The sequence below is a fragment of the Conger conger genome, chromosome 16 (genome assembly GCF_963514075.1).
Source record: "Conger conger chromosome 16, fConCon1.1, whole genome shotgun sequence".
NCBI classification, from domain to species: domain Eukaryota; kingdom Metazoa; phylum Chordata; class Actinopteri; order Anguilliformes; family Congridae; genus Conger; species Conger conger.
The window spans coordinates 2,731,301-2,746,711 of NC_083775.1; the positions used below are offsets into that span (position 1 = coordinate 2,731,301).

Here is a 15,411-nt window from a genome sequence, read left to right on the forward strand (position 1 = left end):
TTTCAGTGATTAAATGAGCGCTTGTGTGCAGTAGAGCAGATCAATGAAATGCGATTGTATCTGTTGCAACTGATGCCTAGTGCTGATTGGCACCATATTTATCGAGCTCTTTTGGACTTTTTTAACCACTTTCTTTAATGTGGTTTAGTAGCTTACTGCATAGGAACTTTGGGCTTAAAAGTGGGTTTTTATTTTATTTTTTTGAATAGAGTAGTATTAATTCTTTATGAAAACATTCCCGTCAGGAAATTACCTCCTCTTTTGTCTGCTATAATGGGATTCGAATTAACGTCAGGTAACGTTTGCTTAAGTGTCAGTTGATTAAAGTGGTTAGTTTCATTACGCGAGGATTCTGATGAAGTCCTGCCCAAAATATTGTGGTAAAATGCAGACCACGCGTTAATGCTTTAAATGTCTGTTAAATAATGATCTATTTTCGATGTTAAATTTGATTTTGGAAAACTGAACAGGCCGGAACTGCTATGAACTGCCACATGTTACACATATGAATTTATGTTTTCGACTTACGAATGACAACACAATTTCTTATAACTTGTCAAATGAAGAGGTATATTTTTTTATCAGAATTTCTTTTGAATTTGTATTTAATGCAGGTATAGGACAACTCAGAAAGCTGTCTCTCCAACAAAAACTGTGCAGTTCATCATTAATTATGTTAATAATATTTCTACAATTATTATTATTGTATTTTTTTGCACTAATGGTTGTATTTGATAAGCGGAATCAAAAAACGTAGAGTCGTTTATTCTGGTGGTCTAAAATGGAATGCAGAATATTTCTACTATTATTATTATATTTCTTTTTGCACAAATGGTTGCATTTGATATGCGGAATCAAAAAGTAAAAGTAAAGTAGTTTATTCTGGTGGTCTAAATTGGAATGCAGGTGTGTAAAATGTATTTTTCTTTTGAAGGAGGAAAGTGCCCAACATGAGTAAATTCCCCCCAGGACATTTCTTTCTCTTTTGTCTGTTATAATGGAATTCGAATTAACGGTAGGTTAAGTGTCAGTTGATGAAAGTGGTTAGTTTCATTTCGTGAGCATTCTGATGAAGTCCTGCCCAAAATATTGTGGTAAAATGCAGACCACACGTAAATGTTTAAACTTCTCTTGAGATTTCATATTTTGCGATCATATCCTGTAATTTCAGTAATACTCTACCCGGATGACAACTGTCATTGGCGCAACTCTGGCCCTCATTCTGACAATCTCCGATCACAGACTTCAAAGACAATCAGAAGCCAAGAATCAAGAATAGATACAGAAAGCGTTCTTATACCTGCACCAAGGAAGCTATTGAATTCACCTAATGAGAAACGGCTGAGAAGCCAACTGTCCAATGACTTTTCGTCCCTTCAATGTATAAAAAGGCATTCCCAAACCGATCACCCGATATGACTGTAAATACTCTCAAATTAAAGGTACGATAGGTAATTTCGGACATCCAAAGGTAGAGAGAGGAATTGCAGTTGCAACAGCGCCCTCATACAACAACACTGTTCATCCCTCCCCCTTCTCTGTGAACGCGCTGACGTGTGGCAATTCACTGTGACAATTATAATTGACTGTGGCAATTATAACGAATTTTCAACCAATGAGTTTTAATTATTGTACATATTTTTAAACCGGAATTTAAGGACAGTTCACACAGGCTCTGAGTCATGTCAGTGAGCTTCTTTTTCAATGATAAGAAGGGATTTACAATGGTATTGTATCAATGTTTAACACATATTGCGTATGGTACCTTTAAAGGTAATAGACTCTATTTCAATCTCATATCCTTTTTTTCATTTAAAATCTAATATGCTGGAGTACAGAGGCAATGCAGTAATTGTACCACTGTACGAATGCTTTCGGACTGGACTGTAGGTTGGTATGTTGTCATAATATTGAACACCGCGACTTTTAATCTCCTAGCAGTTTTATTATTTTTAAAAATCATTTTATTATTTTTTTTTTCTTGATTAAACGGAAGGGTTTAGCGCAGTCAGCTTTTTCCATTCAGAATTCGGCCACTCTGTGTCTGGAGTGTAGAATTTGTAAACAGGAAACCGAAAGCGGAAATGTCACATGCATTACGTTGTATGCGGGTTATTTCACTTAAAAATGAAAAATTTTGATGGCAACACTCAATTCGTTGGCTACTTCTTCTCTAATTGCCATTTCTTGTTTTGTAATGAGTTGCCGTGAAATGTTTTGGAAAAAAAAAAAATGTGGGTATTGCTCTTGCGTTTCCCCCACGTGCTTTTTTAAAAGATATGGACAGAAGATTTACCCAAATTCACGGAAACGAGGCGAGTTGACTCCCTCTTCGCAACTTCATGGAGAGTTGTGCGCGACAGCATCAATTTTCAGTCCTTATGGTTTTCAATCATATTTCCCCCAAAGGTATCTGCATTTGAAGTGACCCATCCTATTCTGCAGATTCAAGGGTTCTATTTTTACGCATGGCAATAAGATTTACCGTCAAATGGGAGCTAAAATATGACTTGTGTTTTGTTCTAGTGGACTGTTCATAGTGCTGAACCTAATAGGTCACGTACAGACTTATATTATTTCATGGATATTTTCTATCGACCCCTGATGAATATCTGAAATTAATTATGTGATCATGCCATTGGAAAAATGAGTGACAATTTGAGAATGTGCTTCCGCTCTCAAAATGTTATCTCTAGCCTGTACTCCAAGCATGAGCTCATGTTTCCGCTCTGCAGTAAACCGCACTCCGTGAGAACAATGACAAAGCCGGCTCTTCACAATGAAATTCATGCTCTTTATTAAGTTTAGTAAATATAAAAGATTTTGCAAATAAATAATAAATAAATAAATACTGTAGAAAACACGCTTTACATTTATGTAAATAAATACATGAAAACTGAAGAAAATGTATGTTTCGCATGTTTGTACGAATAAATAAAATAATACATAAATCTATAAATAAATTCATAAATATTCAAATGAATACTGCAAGGCACTGTCGGTGTCAGATCCATGGAGCTCATGTTCTTTTCGGCCAAAGCAAGCTGTCTGACTTGTGTTCGAGGATGAAAAGCAGGGTGCGGACAAGCTCGTTCCGCACGACTTCCCACGCGCAGAAAGACTTCTGAGGAGAGAGGAGAGACCGTTAATATTTTCTGTATCCCTGAAAAACCTCAAACGTTGGATTGACGTTATTTTACGTGTGCTCACATCTAAAAACTCGAATTGGACTCAACTTAGTTAAATTCAATTTAAAAAATGAACGAGTATACGTACTTAAATATATCCAAGTTGTCTCGGGTGAAAGATTTTAAATGTGGCCATTGAACTCTCTCAAAATGCATTTTCGACACACTTGTGTTACTGTACTCTTCTGCTCCTTGAAACACATTTTGTGTTAAAGTTACTACTTGTATGATATAAATATACAATTAACGTGTTACCAATATAATTTTTAACAGACTGTGTTGAAAGCAACAGAAAATGTGTTGTCCTTATAACTAGACGTGGACGTGTGTTACAAAAATTACACACGCTGATCTGTTTTCAGAGTGTTTACGTTTTTTTCAAGTTGATCTAACGTCTCACTTTTTTCAGTGTAACAAGACTGCTTTAATTGGAAATGATGTCAAATGTTTGGTGAATGTATGATTTTGAGCATACCTTCTCTTGTAAAACCGCTGTCAGTCTCTCAAAATAGTTTTTGAGTGTCGCAGTTCTGGCAGAGACGTCGGTGTGGTCAGAACCGTCGCTCTCTGGCTTGCTTCGTTCGAGCTGAAATTAGCATCCACGACCCACCGAACAGACGCATTATTTTTTTTATCCTTATTTAATTCAGATAACAGCAGACTTAACTGCCTGTTGTATTTTCACCACCAAACTTCAAATACAATCGTGGATCTGACCCAGATAAATTATTAAAGATGGCAAATTTCCTATTTAACCTCAAATGAAAACTGAAAAAAAAAAATATATATATATGTTGACTGCATCCAAAAACTTGTATTATGTAAAATACTCTTTTTTTTTTTTTTCTCCTGCATGGGTCTCAGGAGGTTCATGGCAATTTCACGAATATGTGACGCCTACAGCTGACAAATGTAGCCTAAACATATACGGAATAGCTATAATGAATACATTTCAGTATTTTAGTGGGCACTTACACATTTGTTTTTCTCAACCAGGTCGTTGATGATATTTTGAAAGTCGTCTAACTTCATTTCATCCCACTCCGTCGGTAAGTCGTGGTTTTCAAACAGGGAGTTGATGCTGTGCAGAGTTTGATAAACGGCAGTCCGGACGCTGTCGTTCTGCTGTGGTGGGGAAAGGGATCAGCATGATGGAAGAGCGCGGTGCAGGTGGACTTAAATGCGACATGTTCGTTCCCTCAGCCTCAGGTGAAGGCCGCAGGTTTGAGAGCGCGCTCTTACCTCAGCGGTTCCATTGGACGCAAAAGCGGACCCTGGAAAAGTTATGAGGACATTCTCATTGATGCATTCTCCTGGGAAAGTGCCCCCCTAAAATAGAAAGACGGGGCAAGGATGACCAATAAGTCTTTCTTCACGTCAGCGTGGTTAAGAGAGGATATGAGAATACGCGTTTTAAAATGTACCATGTCTTTTAGAAGATTGTAGCAGGTCTGAATTCGGGTTCCATCCAGACGACAATTTATCGGCGCACTCAAAATCTGTGACACACAGAGCAGGGCGCACAGCCAGACGATGTTCTCGGGTGTCATGTTCATGGTGTGATGGATGACCTGTATCAAAAGAATATCGACACATTCAAATATTGGGCACTGGAAAATGAAGCGCAATGACTACGAAGCATATTAAACAATAATTCGTTACCTTTGTGGTAGACTGTCCTTGATCTTCCCGCAATGTGGTCTGACTCCCGAACTCATGTCCTCCTGCGGTTTTTATACGATAAAGATACATGTGTATGAAAAGTGAAAATTACTAGCCAAAGATGTAACCAAAGTGAACGAATCAGGGAAAGTTTATCAAAGAAGAAACCGCAAGGATTCCGTTTTCGAGTTTTTCAATTCGCCTTCTTAACCGTAAAACAGATAGAAGATGCATCTGGTGCAGTTTGTTTTATTTTTGGTAATTATTTCCATGAAATATTTAATTCATAAAACGTTCTTGTGCTTCACTTAGCGGAGGGAAAGTTTAATGAAATGGTTCCTCTACGTAACCAGGCCGTCACCAACAGGAACCGTGGAAGCCCAGAAAAATCTCTCGAGTCGGAAATGAAGGGCCAAGGATACCACTAAAGAACTGGGACAGGTGGAGATGCATCGGAGATGAAGTTCTACTGGTGGAGAGATGGGTGTTTGTGGCCTATATCTAATGTCATGGCATGAAAATATAGGCCACAAACACCCATCTCTCCAACAGTAGCACTGATGAAGCCAGTATGCTGATAAAGCCAGTTTTCTAATATCCGGTGAATATCATGAACCTTAAGAGAAGAAACGATATTCTCGATTCAGGAAAGATAAATTATCATTAGGCTGGACCTTTCGGCAATATGTCTGGTAAGGGATTTTACTCAACGACAACCGCATCATTTATTCGTGTTTTCCAATGTCCACCTCTGTTTGCAGACTTGAACCTGATGAATTGTGGGGAGAGACTTGAATTGGAGAGCAGTGTGCAAGTGTACACCCAAGGATATAAATGATCTTGGATGATGTGTGGAGGATTGATCAGTGCCTCCGATATGTTTTCCAGTCCCATTAAACACAACGTAAGATGACCCCGTCGTGTTGTCGTTGCAAAGGGAGGATGCCCCAAGTACCATAACCAGGGTTGTGCATATGTGTGACATGTCTGCTAATATATTCATGACAAAAGTTTCATTTCTGTTCATTCTAGATAATCATTCACGTAGAATATTTCACATTCCACAGAGCTGAAATACAGCTCCGTACTTTCGTTGTTTTTTCTTAGTTTTTGTCGAGGATGTGAATCATTTTGGAGGATACTATATACGCAGGAAATATGCGTTCGTGTATAATATGCAGCAAAATCCCACAGTTTGAAAAAGTATTCATAATTTATTTGCAAAACAGATTATATAAGATAATTTTCACATAAATAACAAAATAAATTAATATAAATACATAAATAAATCAGTGATCAAATAATGTTTTCCCAAAACGAATTTTGCTCAGATGCAGTCCCATGTGTTCTGTGGATCAGTCCGTGGTTCTCCGGTGAGTAGCTACGCTCACTGTTTCTTTCTTCTTTCCAAAAACTGTTGGAGCTTCTCCAAGCTGTGACGAACTTCCTTCCTCACAACCTCCCATGCGCATGCGCTCTGGCCCTAGGAAACGTTGGATGAAAACATGTCCAGCTTCAATATTAATGCGTAATTGAATTCATTTTTCATGAAAATAAAATGGTATTGCGCATTGACAGTTATTAGTATATATATTTGCGTAAATTTCCACAGGAACAGTTAAACAGGCCACATTTCTAGGATAATGCAGTTGACATTTGTATGTTAGGATGAACGTGTTTGGATACCTTTTCTTTTAAAAGCGTATTCAGTCTTTCAAAGTATGGCTTCAGCCTCCCGTTGTCGTCTGAGGGACGCGTTCCATCCCCGGTGGATGTCATCTTGCTTCCAACCTTAATGAGACAAAGATGATAATGAAAGCAGGAAGGCGTGTAGGATGTGTATACAATACACCGTGAGGACCGCGTACTTACGCATTGCTCCAAGTTTTCAGTTTGACGGGACAGCAGATTTTTCAAGAGCTCAAGCTTTTCAGGATCCCAAGATGTGGAAGACAGGTCATTGTAGAAGATCTTTTCCACGTCTCTCAGAGCATCATATGCTACTGATGCAGCATCAGAATTCTGGAAAACAAATGATGGATATGCGTAAAACAAAGGACAGCTAATAAACAGTTTCGACAGCGGTATAATTCTTCACGCACTTTCAAAATAAAATAGCCTAAGGCTTTGTTAAAATAATTTGTCCTAACTGAAATACAAATATACGTACTGAGAGTCTGTGCTCCTAAGTAGCTTAGCGAATTGTGTCATCGGAACGTTTTACGCGTTAAACATCATCAATATAAATGGTTGCCTTCTTGAATTTGTTTTTTGGCCTATTCGTTAAAGTTAAGGATGAGTGTTGATTGAATCCTGGCTTGCATCGGATCATATTCACATAATCATATATTGCATTTATTTAATTCCTGAGATTGCCAAACTACCTGAGGCTCGCTCGTGGTGTCGTAGGCACCCTCTGGAAACATGAGTTTGACGTTTTCTTTCAGGCACTCGGCTGGAAAACTTCCGCCCTGTAAGGGAATTGTGTCCATTATAGGCACAGGAAAGCTCAGAAGTCCATTGAGACAATAGAATATTAAATTGTCCTCACCATGTCGGTCAGAAGCTGAATGCATTCTGCATTTAGTTTCCCCAGTTTATACTGCGTCCATTTGCATTGCAGTGAGAGGGAGTGGTCCAAGAAGAGCAGAACCGCGCAGATGCTCCAGAACTTCAGCATACACATTTTCAGTGATTAAATGAGCGCTTGTGTGTATCTGTTGCAACTGATGCCTAGTGCTGATTGGCACCATATTTATCGAGCTCTTTTGGACTTTTTTTAACCACTTTCTTTAATGTGGTTTAGTAGCTTACTGCGTGGGATCTTTGGGGTTAAAAGTGGAAAATACTTTTTTTATTTTTTATGAATAGAGTAGTATTAATTATTTATTAAAACATTCCCGTGAGGAAATTACTTTCTCTTTTGTCTGCTATAAAGGGATTCGAATTAACGTTAGTTAACGTTTGCTTAAGTGTCAGTTGATTAAAGTGGTTAGTTTCATTAAGCGAGGATTCTGATGAAGTCCTGCCCAAAATATTGTGTTAAAATGCAGACCACGCGTTAGTGCTTTAAATGTCTGTTAAATCATGATATATTTTCGATGTTAAATTTGATGTTGGAAAACTGAACAGGCCCCATCTGCTATGAACTGCCATATGTAACTAATATGAATTTATGTTATCGACTTACCAATGGGAACACAATTTCTCAGAACTTGTCAAATTAAGAGGTATATCTTTTTTATGATAATTTCTTTTGAATTTGTATTTAATGCAGGTATAGGACAACTCAGAAAGCTGTCTCTCCAGCAAAAACTGTGCAGTTCATCATTAATTATGTGAATAATATTTCTACTATATATGAATAGACACCCGACGTTGAATTAATTTTTAAGAATCCCTTTGAATTCCTTCAATAAGGTCATTTAAATAATCATTTCTTTTCGACGTTAAATTAGATGTTGGAAAACTGAACAGGCCGGATCTTCTATGAATTCACAAATGTAACTCATATGTATGTACGTTATCGTCTTACGAATGAGAACACAATTTCTCATAACTTGTGTATGTCTGAGGTATATTTTTCTGAGATTTGTATTTAAAACAAGTATTGGACAACTCCGAAAGCTTTTTCCCCAGCAGACATTGTGCAGGTTATCATGATATTGTCATTATATTAAAAATATTCATACTATTTATACAGTTATTAAAATAAGAAAAGTTATTTATTCTGGTGGTGTAAATTAGAATGCAGAATATTTCTACTATTATTATTATATTTCTTTTTACACAAATGGTTGCATTTGATATGCGGAATCAAAAAGTAAAAGTAAAGTAGTTTATTCTGGTGGTCTAAATTGGAATGCAGGTGTGTGAGGAAAATGTATTTTTCTATTGAAGAAGGAAAGTGCCCAACATGAGTAAATTCCCCCCAGGACATTTCTTTCTCTTTTGACTGCTATAATGGGATTCGAATTAACGTTAGGTTAAGTGTCAGTTGATTAAAGTGGTTAGTTTCATTACGCGAGGATTCTGATGAAGTCCTGCCCAAAATATTGTGGTAAAATGCGGACCACGCGTAAATGTTTAAACTTCTCTTGAGATTTCATATTTTGCGATCATATCCTGTAATTTGAGTAATACTCTACCCGGATGACAACGGGCTTCCTTGACTGTCATTGGCACAACTCTGGCCCTCATTCTGACAATCTCCAATCACAGACCTCAAAGACAATCAGAAGCCGAGAATCAAGGCTAGATACAGAAAGCGTTCTTATAACTGCACCAAGGAAGCTATTGAATTCACCTGACTAATCAGAAACGGCTGAGAAGCCAACTGTTCAACAATTACTTTTCGGCCTTTCAATGTATGAAAAAGGCAAGTAATTCCCACACTGATCACCCGATATGGCTGTAAATACGCTCAAATTAAAGGTACAATTGGTCATTTCGGACATCCAATGGTAAAGAGAGGAATTGCAGTAGTAACAGCGCCCTCAAACAACAACACTGATTATCCCTGCCCCTTCTCTATGAAAGCGCTGACATGCCACCCCATTGGCTGTGGCAATTAGAAGCAATTTTCATTCATTCATTCATTCATTCATTCATTCATTCATTCATTCATTCAACCCGCTTGCCCTGAGCAGGGTCGCAGGGGGGCTGGAGCCTATCCCAGCATACACTGGGCGAATGGCAGGAATACACGCTGGACAGGTCGCCAGTCCATTGCAGGGCACACACACACCATTCACTCATACCCACAGGCAATTTAGACTCTCCAATCAGCCTAACCTGCATGTCTTTGGACTGTGGGAGGAAACCCACGTGAACACCGGGAGAAAATGCAAACTCCACACAGAGAGGCCCCGGCCGACGGGGATTCGAACCCAGGACCTTTTTTGCTGTGAGGCGGCAGTGCTACCCATTGCGCAAATTTTCAACCAATGAGTTTTAATTATTGTACTTATTTTTAAACCGGAATTTAAGCACAATAAACACAAGCAGAGGGTGAGTCAACATATGTTGAGGAAATATTTTTGGTCTCTTTTCCTCCTCGTGCCTTTTACGTGGGTGAATTTGTATTGGCAACAATGATGTTGAAGAAATATTCAGAGTCAATAGTTGCTCATTAAAAAATCTTTAGTTTAAAATATAACAGATTAATCTGGGCAGTCTGTGTTCTCTGTGCAAGAACACCTGATTTTGTGTCCTCTGCACTTTCATAAAACAAACTGTACTTTGCAGCTCAATGTGTTTTAACAGACACACAGTGAGGACTGACTTAATCATTTTAACATCATTAAAAATGATTCTTCAAACATTATGGTGTATCATTGTAGTACTAAACAGCATTTGAAATATAGTATATAGATATATAGTAACATTTAGGAAAAGGTATTTTTGCACATGATTCTATATTCTAACCATTTCACAGTTTTAATGAAAGTATTTAAATCAAACTTCATCATTCCTGGTTTTCAAACTTCAACACATGCCAGTGAGCCTCTTTTTAAGTGATAAAAAGGGATTGGTCTTGTATCAATGTTTAACACAAATCATGCCTATGGTGCGTTTAAAGGCGATAGACTATTGCAATCTCATATTTTGTTTAATTTAAAATCAAATATGCTGGAGTACAGAGGCAAAACAGTAATTGTACCAATGTACAAATGCTGTCGGACTGGACAGTAGGTTGGTATGTTGTCGTAATATTGAACACCGCGACTATTAACCTCCTTGCAGTTTTTTTTTTCTTGATTAAACGGAAGGGTTTAGCGCAGTCAGCTTTTTCCATTCAGAATTCGGCCACTCCGTGTTCGGAGTGTAGAATTTGGAAACGGGAAACCAGAAGATAAATAGAAACCGAAAGCGAAAATGTCACATGCATTACGGTGTATGTGACTTATTTGACTTCAAAATTAACATTTTTGACGGCAACACTCGATTCGTTGGCTACTTGTTCTCTAATTGCCATTTCATGTTTTGTAATTTGTTGCCGTGATGTATTTTGGAAAAAATATTTGTGCATTGCTCTTGCATTTCCCCCACGTGCCTTTTTCAAAGATATGGGCAGAAGGTTTACCCAAATTCAAGGAAACGGAGCGAGTTGACTCCCTCTTCGCAACTTCATGGAGAGTTGTGCGCGACAGCAAAAATTTTCAGTCCTTATGGTTTTCATTCATATTTCCCCAAAAAATATCTGCATTTGAAGTCACCCATCCTTTTCTGCAGATTCGAGGGTTCTCTATGCCAATCTTATTGCCATAGAGAAACCTCTGAGAATAGTTGGCAGCTAAAATGGCAGCTAAAATATGACGTGTGTAGCTTTGTTCCTGTAAACTGTTCATCGTGCTGAAACTTAGCTCCCGTATGAAGAGACTTATGTTGTTTCATTGATCTTTTTTATCGACCGCTGATTATGAGTATCTGAAATGAATTATATGATCATGACATTGAAAAAAATGAGTGACAATTTGAGAATGTCCTTCTGCTCTCAAAATGGCATCTCTAGGCTGAGCTCATGTTTCCGCTCTGCAGGCAACCGCACACCGTGAGAACAATGACAAAGCAGGCTCTTCACAATGAAATTCATGCACTTTATTAAGTTTAGGACATATAAAAGATTTTAAATTAAATAATAAATAAATAAATAAATACAGTAGAAAACACGTTTTACATTCATGTAAAAAAATATATGAATACAGAAAAAATATGTTTCGCATGTTTGTACGAATAAATAAAATACATAAATCTATAAATAAATTCATAAATATTCAGATTAATACTGAAGGCACTGTCGATGTCAAATCCATGGAGCTCATGTTCTTTTCGGCCAAAGCAAGCTGTCTGACTTGTGTTCGAGGATGAAAAGCAGGGTGCGGACAAGCTCCTTCCGCACGACTTCCCACGCGCAGAAAGAGTTCTGAGGAGAGAGGAGAGACCGTTAATATTTTCTGTATCACTGAAAAACCTGAAACGTTGGATTGACGTACTTAAATGTATCCTAGTTGTCTCGGGTGAAAGATTTTAAATGTGGCCATTGAACACTCTCAAAATGCATTTTCTACACACTTGTTGTGTTACTATACTCTTCTGCTCCTTGAAACACATTTTGTGTTAAAGTTACTACTTGTATGATACGAATATACAATTCACGTGTTACAAATGGAATTTTTAACAGACTGTGTTGAAAGCAACAGAAAATGTGTTGTCCTTATGTCTAGACACGGACGTGTGTTACAAAATCCCACGTTGATCTGTTTTCAGAGTGAATTCGGTTATTTCAAGTTGATCTAACGCAGGGGTCTCCAACCCTGGTCCTGGAGGGCTACTGGGTCTGCTGGTTTTTGTTTTCACCTTAAAATCAGCACCCTTTGACACCCAGGTAAGCAGGTGAGGTGAGTTAATTAATCCATTAGATCAGTTGATCACAGTTAAGTGCAGGGTAACAAGAAAAACCAGCAGACCCAGTAGCCCTACAGAACCAGGGTTGGAGACCCCTGAATTCTAACGTCTCACTTTTTTCAGTGTAACAAGACTGGTTTAATTGGAAATGAAGTCAAATGTTTGGTGAATGTATGATTTTGTGGTGGTTTCTTATTCTTTCGGCCATACCTTCTCTTGTAAAACCGCTGCCAGTCTCTCAAAATAATTTCTGAGTGTCGCACTTCTGGCAGAGACGTCGGTGTCGTCAGAACCGTCACTCTCTGGCTTGCTTCGTCCCACCTGAAATAATCATCCATGACCCACCGAACACAATCATTATTATGTTTATCCTTATTTCATACAGATTACAGCAGACTTAAGTGCCTATTGTATTTTCACTATCAACCTTCAAATACAATCGTGGATCTGACCCAGATAAATTATTAAAGATGGCAAATTTCCTATTGAACCTCAAACGAGGACTAAAAGTAAAATATATATTGTGATTGCATCCAAGAAACTCGTATTATGTATTTTTTTTCCCTCCTGCATTGGTCTCAGGAGGTTAATGGCAATTTCACGAATGATGAAAATATGTGACGGCTACAGCTGACAAATGCAGCCTAAATATATACGGAATATCTATAGTTAATACATTTCAGTATTTTAGTGGTCACTTACACATTTGTTTTTTTTCTACCAGGCCGTTGATGATATTTTGGAAGTTGTTTAACTTAGATTCATCCCACTCCGTCGGTAAGTCGTGGTTTTCAAACAGGGAGTTGATGCTGTGCAGAGTTTGATAAACGGCAGTCCGGACGCTGTCGTTCTGCTGTGGTGGGGAAAGGGATCATCATGATGGAAGAGCGCGGTGCAGGTGGACTTAAATGCGACATGTTCGTTCCCTCAGCCTCAGGTGAAGGCCGCAGGTTTGAGAGAGCGCTCTTACCTCAGCGGTTCCATTGGACGCAAAAGCGGACCCTGGAAAAGTTATGAGGACATTCTCATTGATGCATTCTCCTGGGAAAGAGCCCCCCTAAAATAGAAAGATGGGGAAAGGATGACCAATAAGTCTTTCTTCATGTCAGCAAACTTCAGAGAGGATATGAAAATACATGTTTTAAAATGTACCATGTCGTTTAGAAGATTGTAGCAGGTCTGAATTCGGGTTCCATCCAGACGACAATTTATCGGCGCACTCAAAACCTGTGACACACAGAGCAGGGCGCACAGCCAGGCGATGTTCTCGGGTGTCATGTTCATGGTGTGATGGATGACCTGTATCAAAAGAATATCGACACATTCAAATATTGGGCCCTGGAAAATGAAGCGCAATGACTATGAAGCATATTAAACAATAATTCGTTACCTTTGTGGTAGACTGTCCTTGATCTTCCCGCAATGTGGTCTGACTCCCGAATTCATGTCCTCCTGCGGTTTTTATACTTTAAAGATACATGTGTATGAAAAGTGAAAGAATTGAACACATATTTCATGAAAGTGAACGTAACTGGGAAGGTTCACCAAAGAAACCGCAGGGCATCCCTTTTCGAGTTGTTCAGTTCCCCTTCTTAACCTTAAAATAGATAGACGGTGCATCTGGTGCAGTTTGCTTTTTTTTTGGTCATTATTTCCATGAAATATTTTATTGATAAAATTTTCTTGTGCTTCAGGTAGCGGAGGGAAACTTTGTTTCATTAAATGGTTCCTCTACGTAACCAGGCCGTCACTAACAGGAACCGTGTAAGCCCATGAACCGTTGGAGAAGATTTCTCGAGTCGAATTTGAAGGGCCAAGGATCCCATTAAAGAACTGGGAGAGGTGAAGATGCATCGGAGATGATATGCTACAGTTGGAGAGATGGGTGTTTGTGGCCTATATCTAATGTCATGGCATGTAAATATGAACTATAAATGTGGTATTCTCCTTGTTTGTGCGACATTGCGATTGAAGATGTATGCTGATGAAGCCCGTTCTCCATTATCCGATAAATACCATGAACCTTAAGAGAAGAAAAAACATTCTCGATTAAGGAAAGATAATTTATCATTAGACTGGACCTTTCAGCAATATGTCTGGTAGCGAATCTTACTCAACGAAAACCCGCATAATTAATTAGTGTTTTCCAATGTCTACCTCCGTTTGCGGACTTGCGGAAAATTACTAGCCAAAGATGTAACCAAAGTGAACGAATCAGGGAAAGTTTACCAAAGAAGAAACCGCAGGGATTCCGTTTTCGAATTTTTCAATTCGCCTTCTTAACCGTAAAACAGATAGAAGATGCATCTGGTGCAGTTTGTTTTATTTTTGGTAATTATTTACATGAAATATTTAATTCATAAAACGTTCTTGTGCTTCACTTAGCGGAGGGAAAGTTTAATGAAATGGTTCTTCTACGTAACCAGGCCGTCACCAACAGAAACCGTGGAAGCCCAGAAAAATCTCTCGAGTCGGAAATGAAGGGCCAAGGATACCACTAAAGAACTGGGGGAGGTGGAGATGCATCGGAGATGAAGTGCTACTGTTGGAGAGATGGGTGTTTGTGGCCTATATCTAATGCCATGGCGTGGAAATATGAACTATACATGTGGTATTGTCCTTGTTTGTGGGACGTTGCGATTGAAAATGTATGCTGATTAAGCCAGTTTTCTAATATCCGGTGAATATCATGAACCTTTAGAGAAAAATAATATTCTCGATTAAGGAAAGATAAATTATCATTAGACTGGAGCTTTCAGCAATATGGCGACCGCATCATTTATTCATGTTTTCCAATGTCAACCTCTGTTTGTGGACTTGAACCGATGAATAGTATAGAGAGACTTGAATTGGAGAGCAGTGTGTAAGTTTACACCGAAGGATATAAATGATCTTGGATGATGTGTGGAGGATTGATCAGTGCCTCCGATATGTTTTCCAGTCCCATTAAACACAACATAAGATGACCCCGTCGTGTTGTCGTTGCAAAGGGAGGATGCCCCAAGTACCATAACCAGGGTTGTGCATATGTGTGACATGTCTGGTAATATATTCATGACAAAGGTTCAATTTCTGTTCATTCTAGATAATCATTCACGTAGAATATTTCACATTCCAAAGAGCGGAAATTCAGCTCCGGACTTTCGTGGTTTTT

At 38.5% G+C, this 15,411-nt stretch overlaps 1 protein-coding gene across 1 annotated transcript; it reads right to left on the reverse strand.

Annotated features, from left to right (window-relative positions):
• Positions 1 to 11,670: 11,670 nt before the first annotated feature.
• LOC133114936 (interferon alpha-4-like) lies at positions 11,671 to 13,535 on the reverse strand. Its single transcript, XM_061224629.1, has 5 exons — positions 13,410 to 13,535; positions 13,228 to 13,314; positions 12,956 to 13,110; positions 12,468 to 12,567; positions 11,671 to 11,775 (listed from the first exon to the last, which is right to left on the reverse strand). Exons 1-5 carry the CDS (start codon positions 13,533 to 13,535, stop codon positions 11,671 to 11,673), a joined length of 573 nt encoding a protein of 190 aa, XP_061080613.1.
• Positions 13,536 to 15,411: the final 1,876 nt, after the last annotated feature.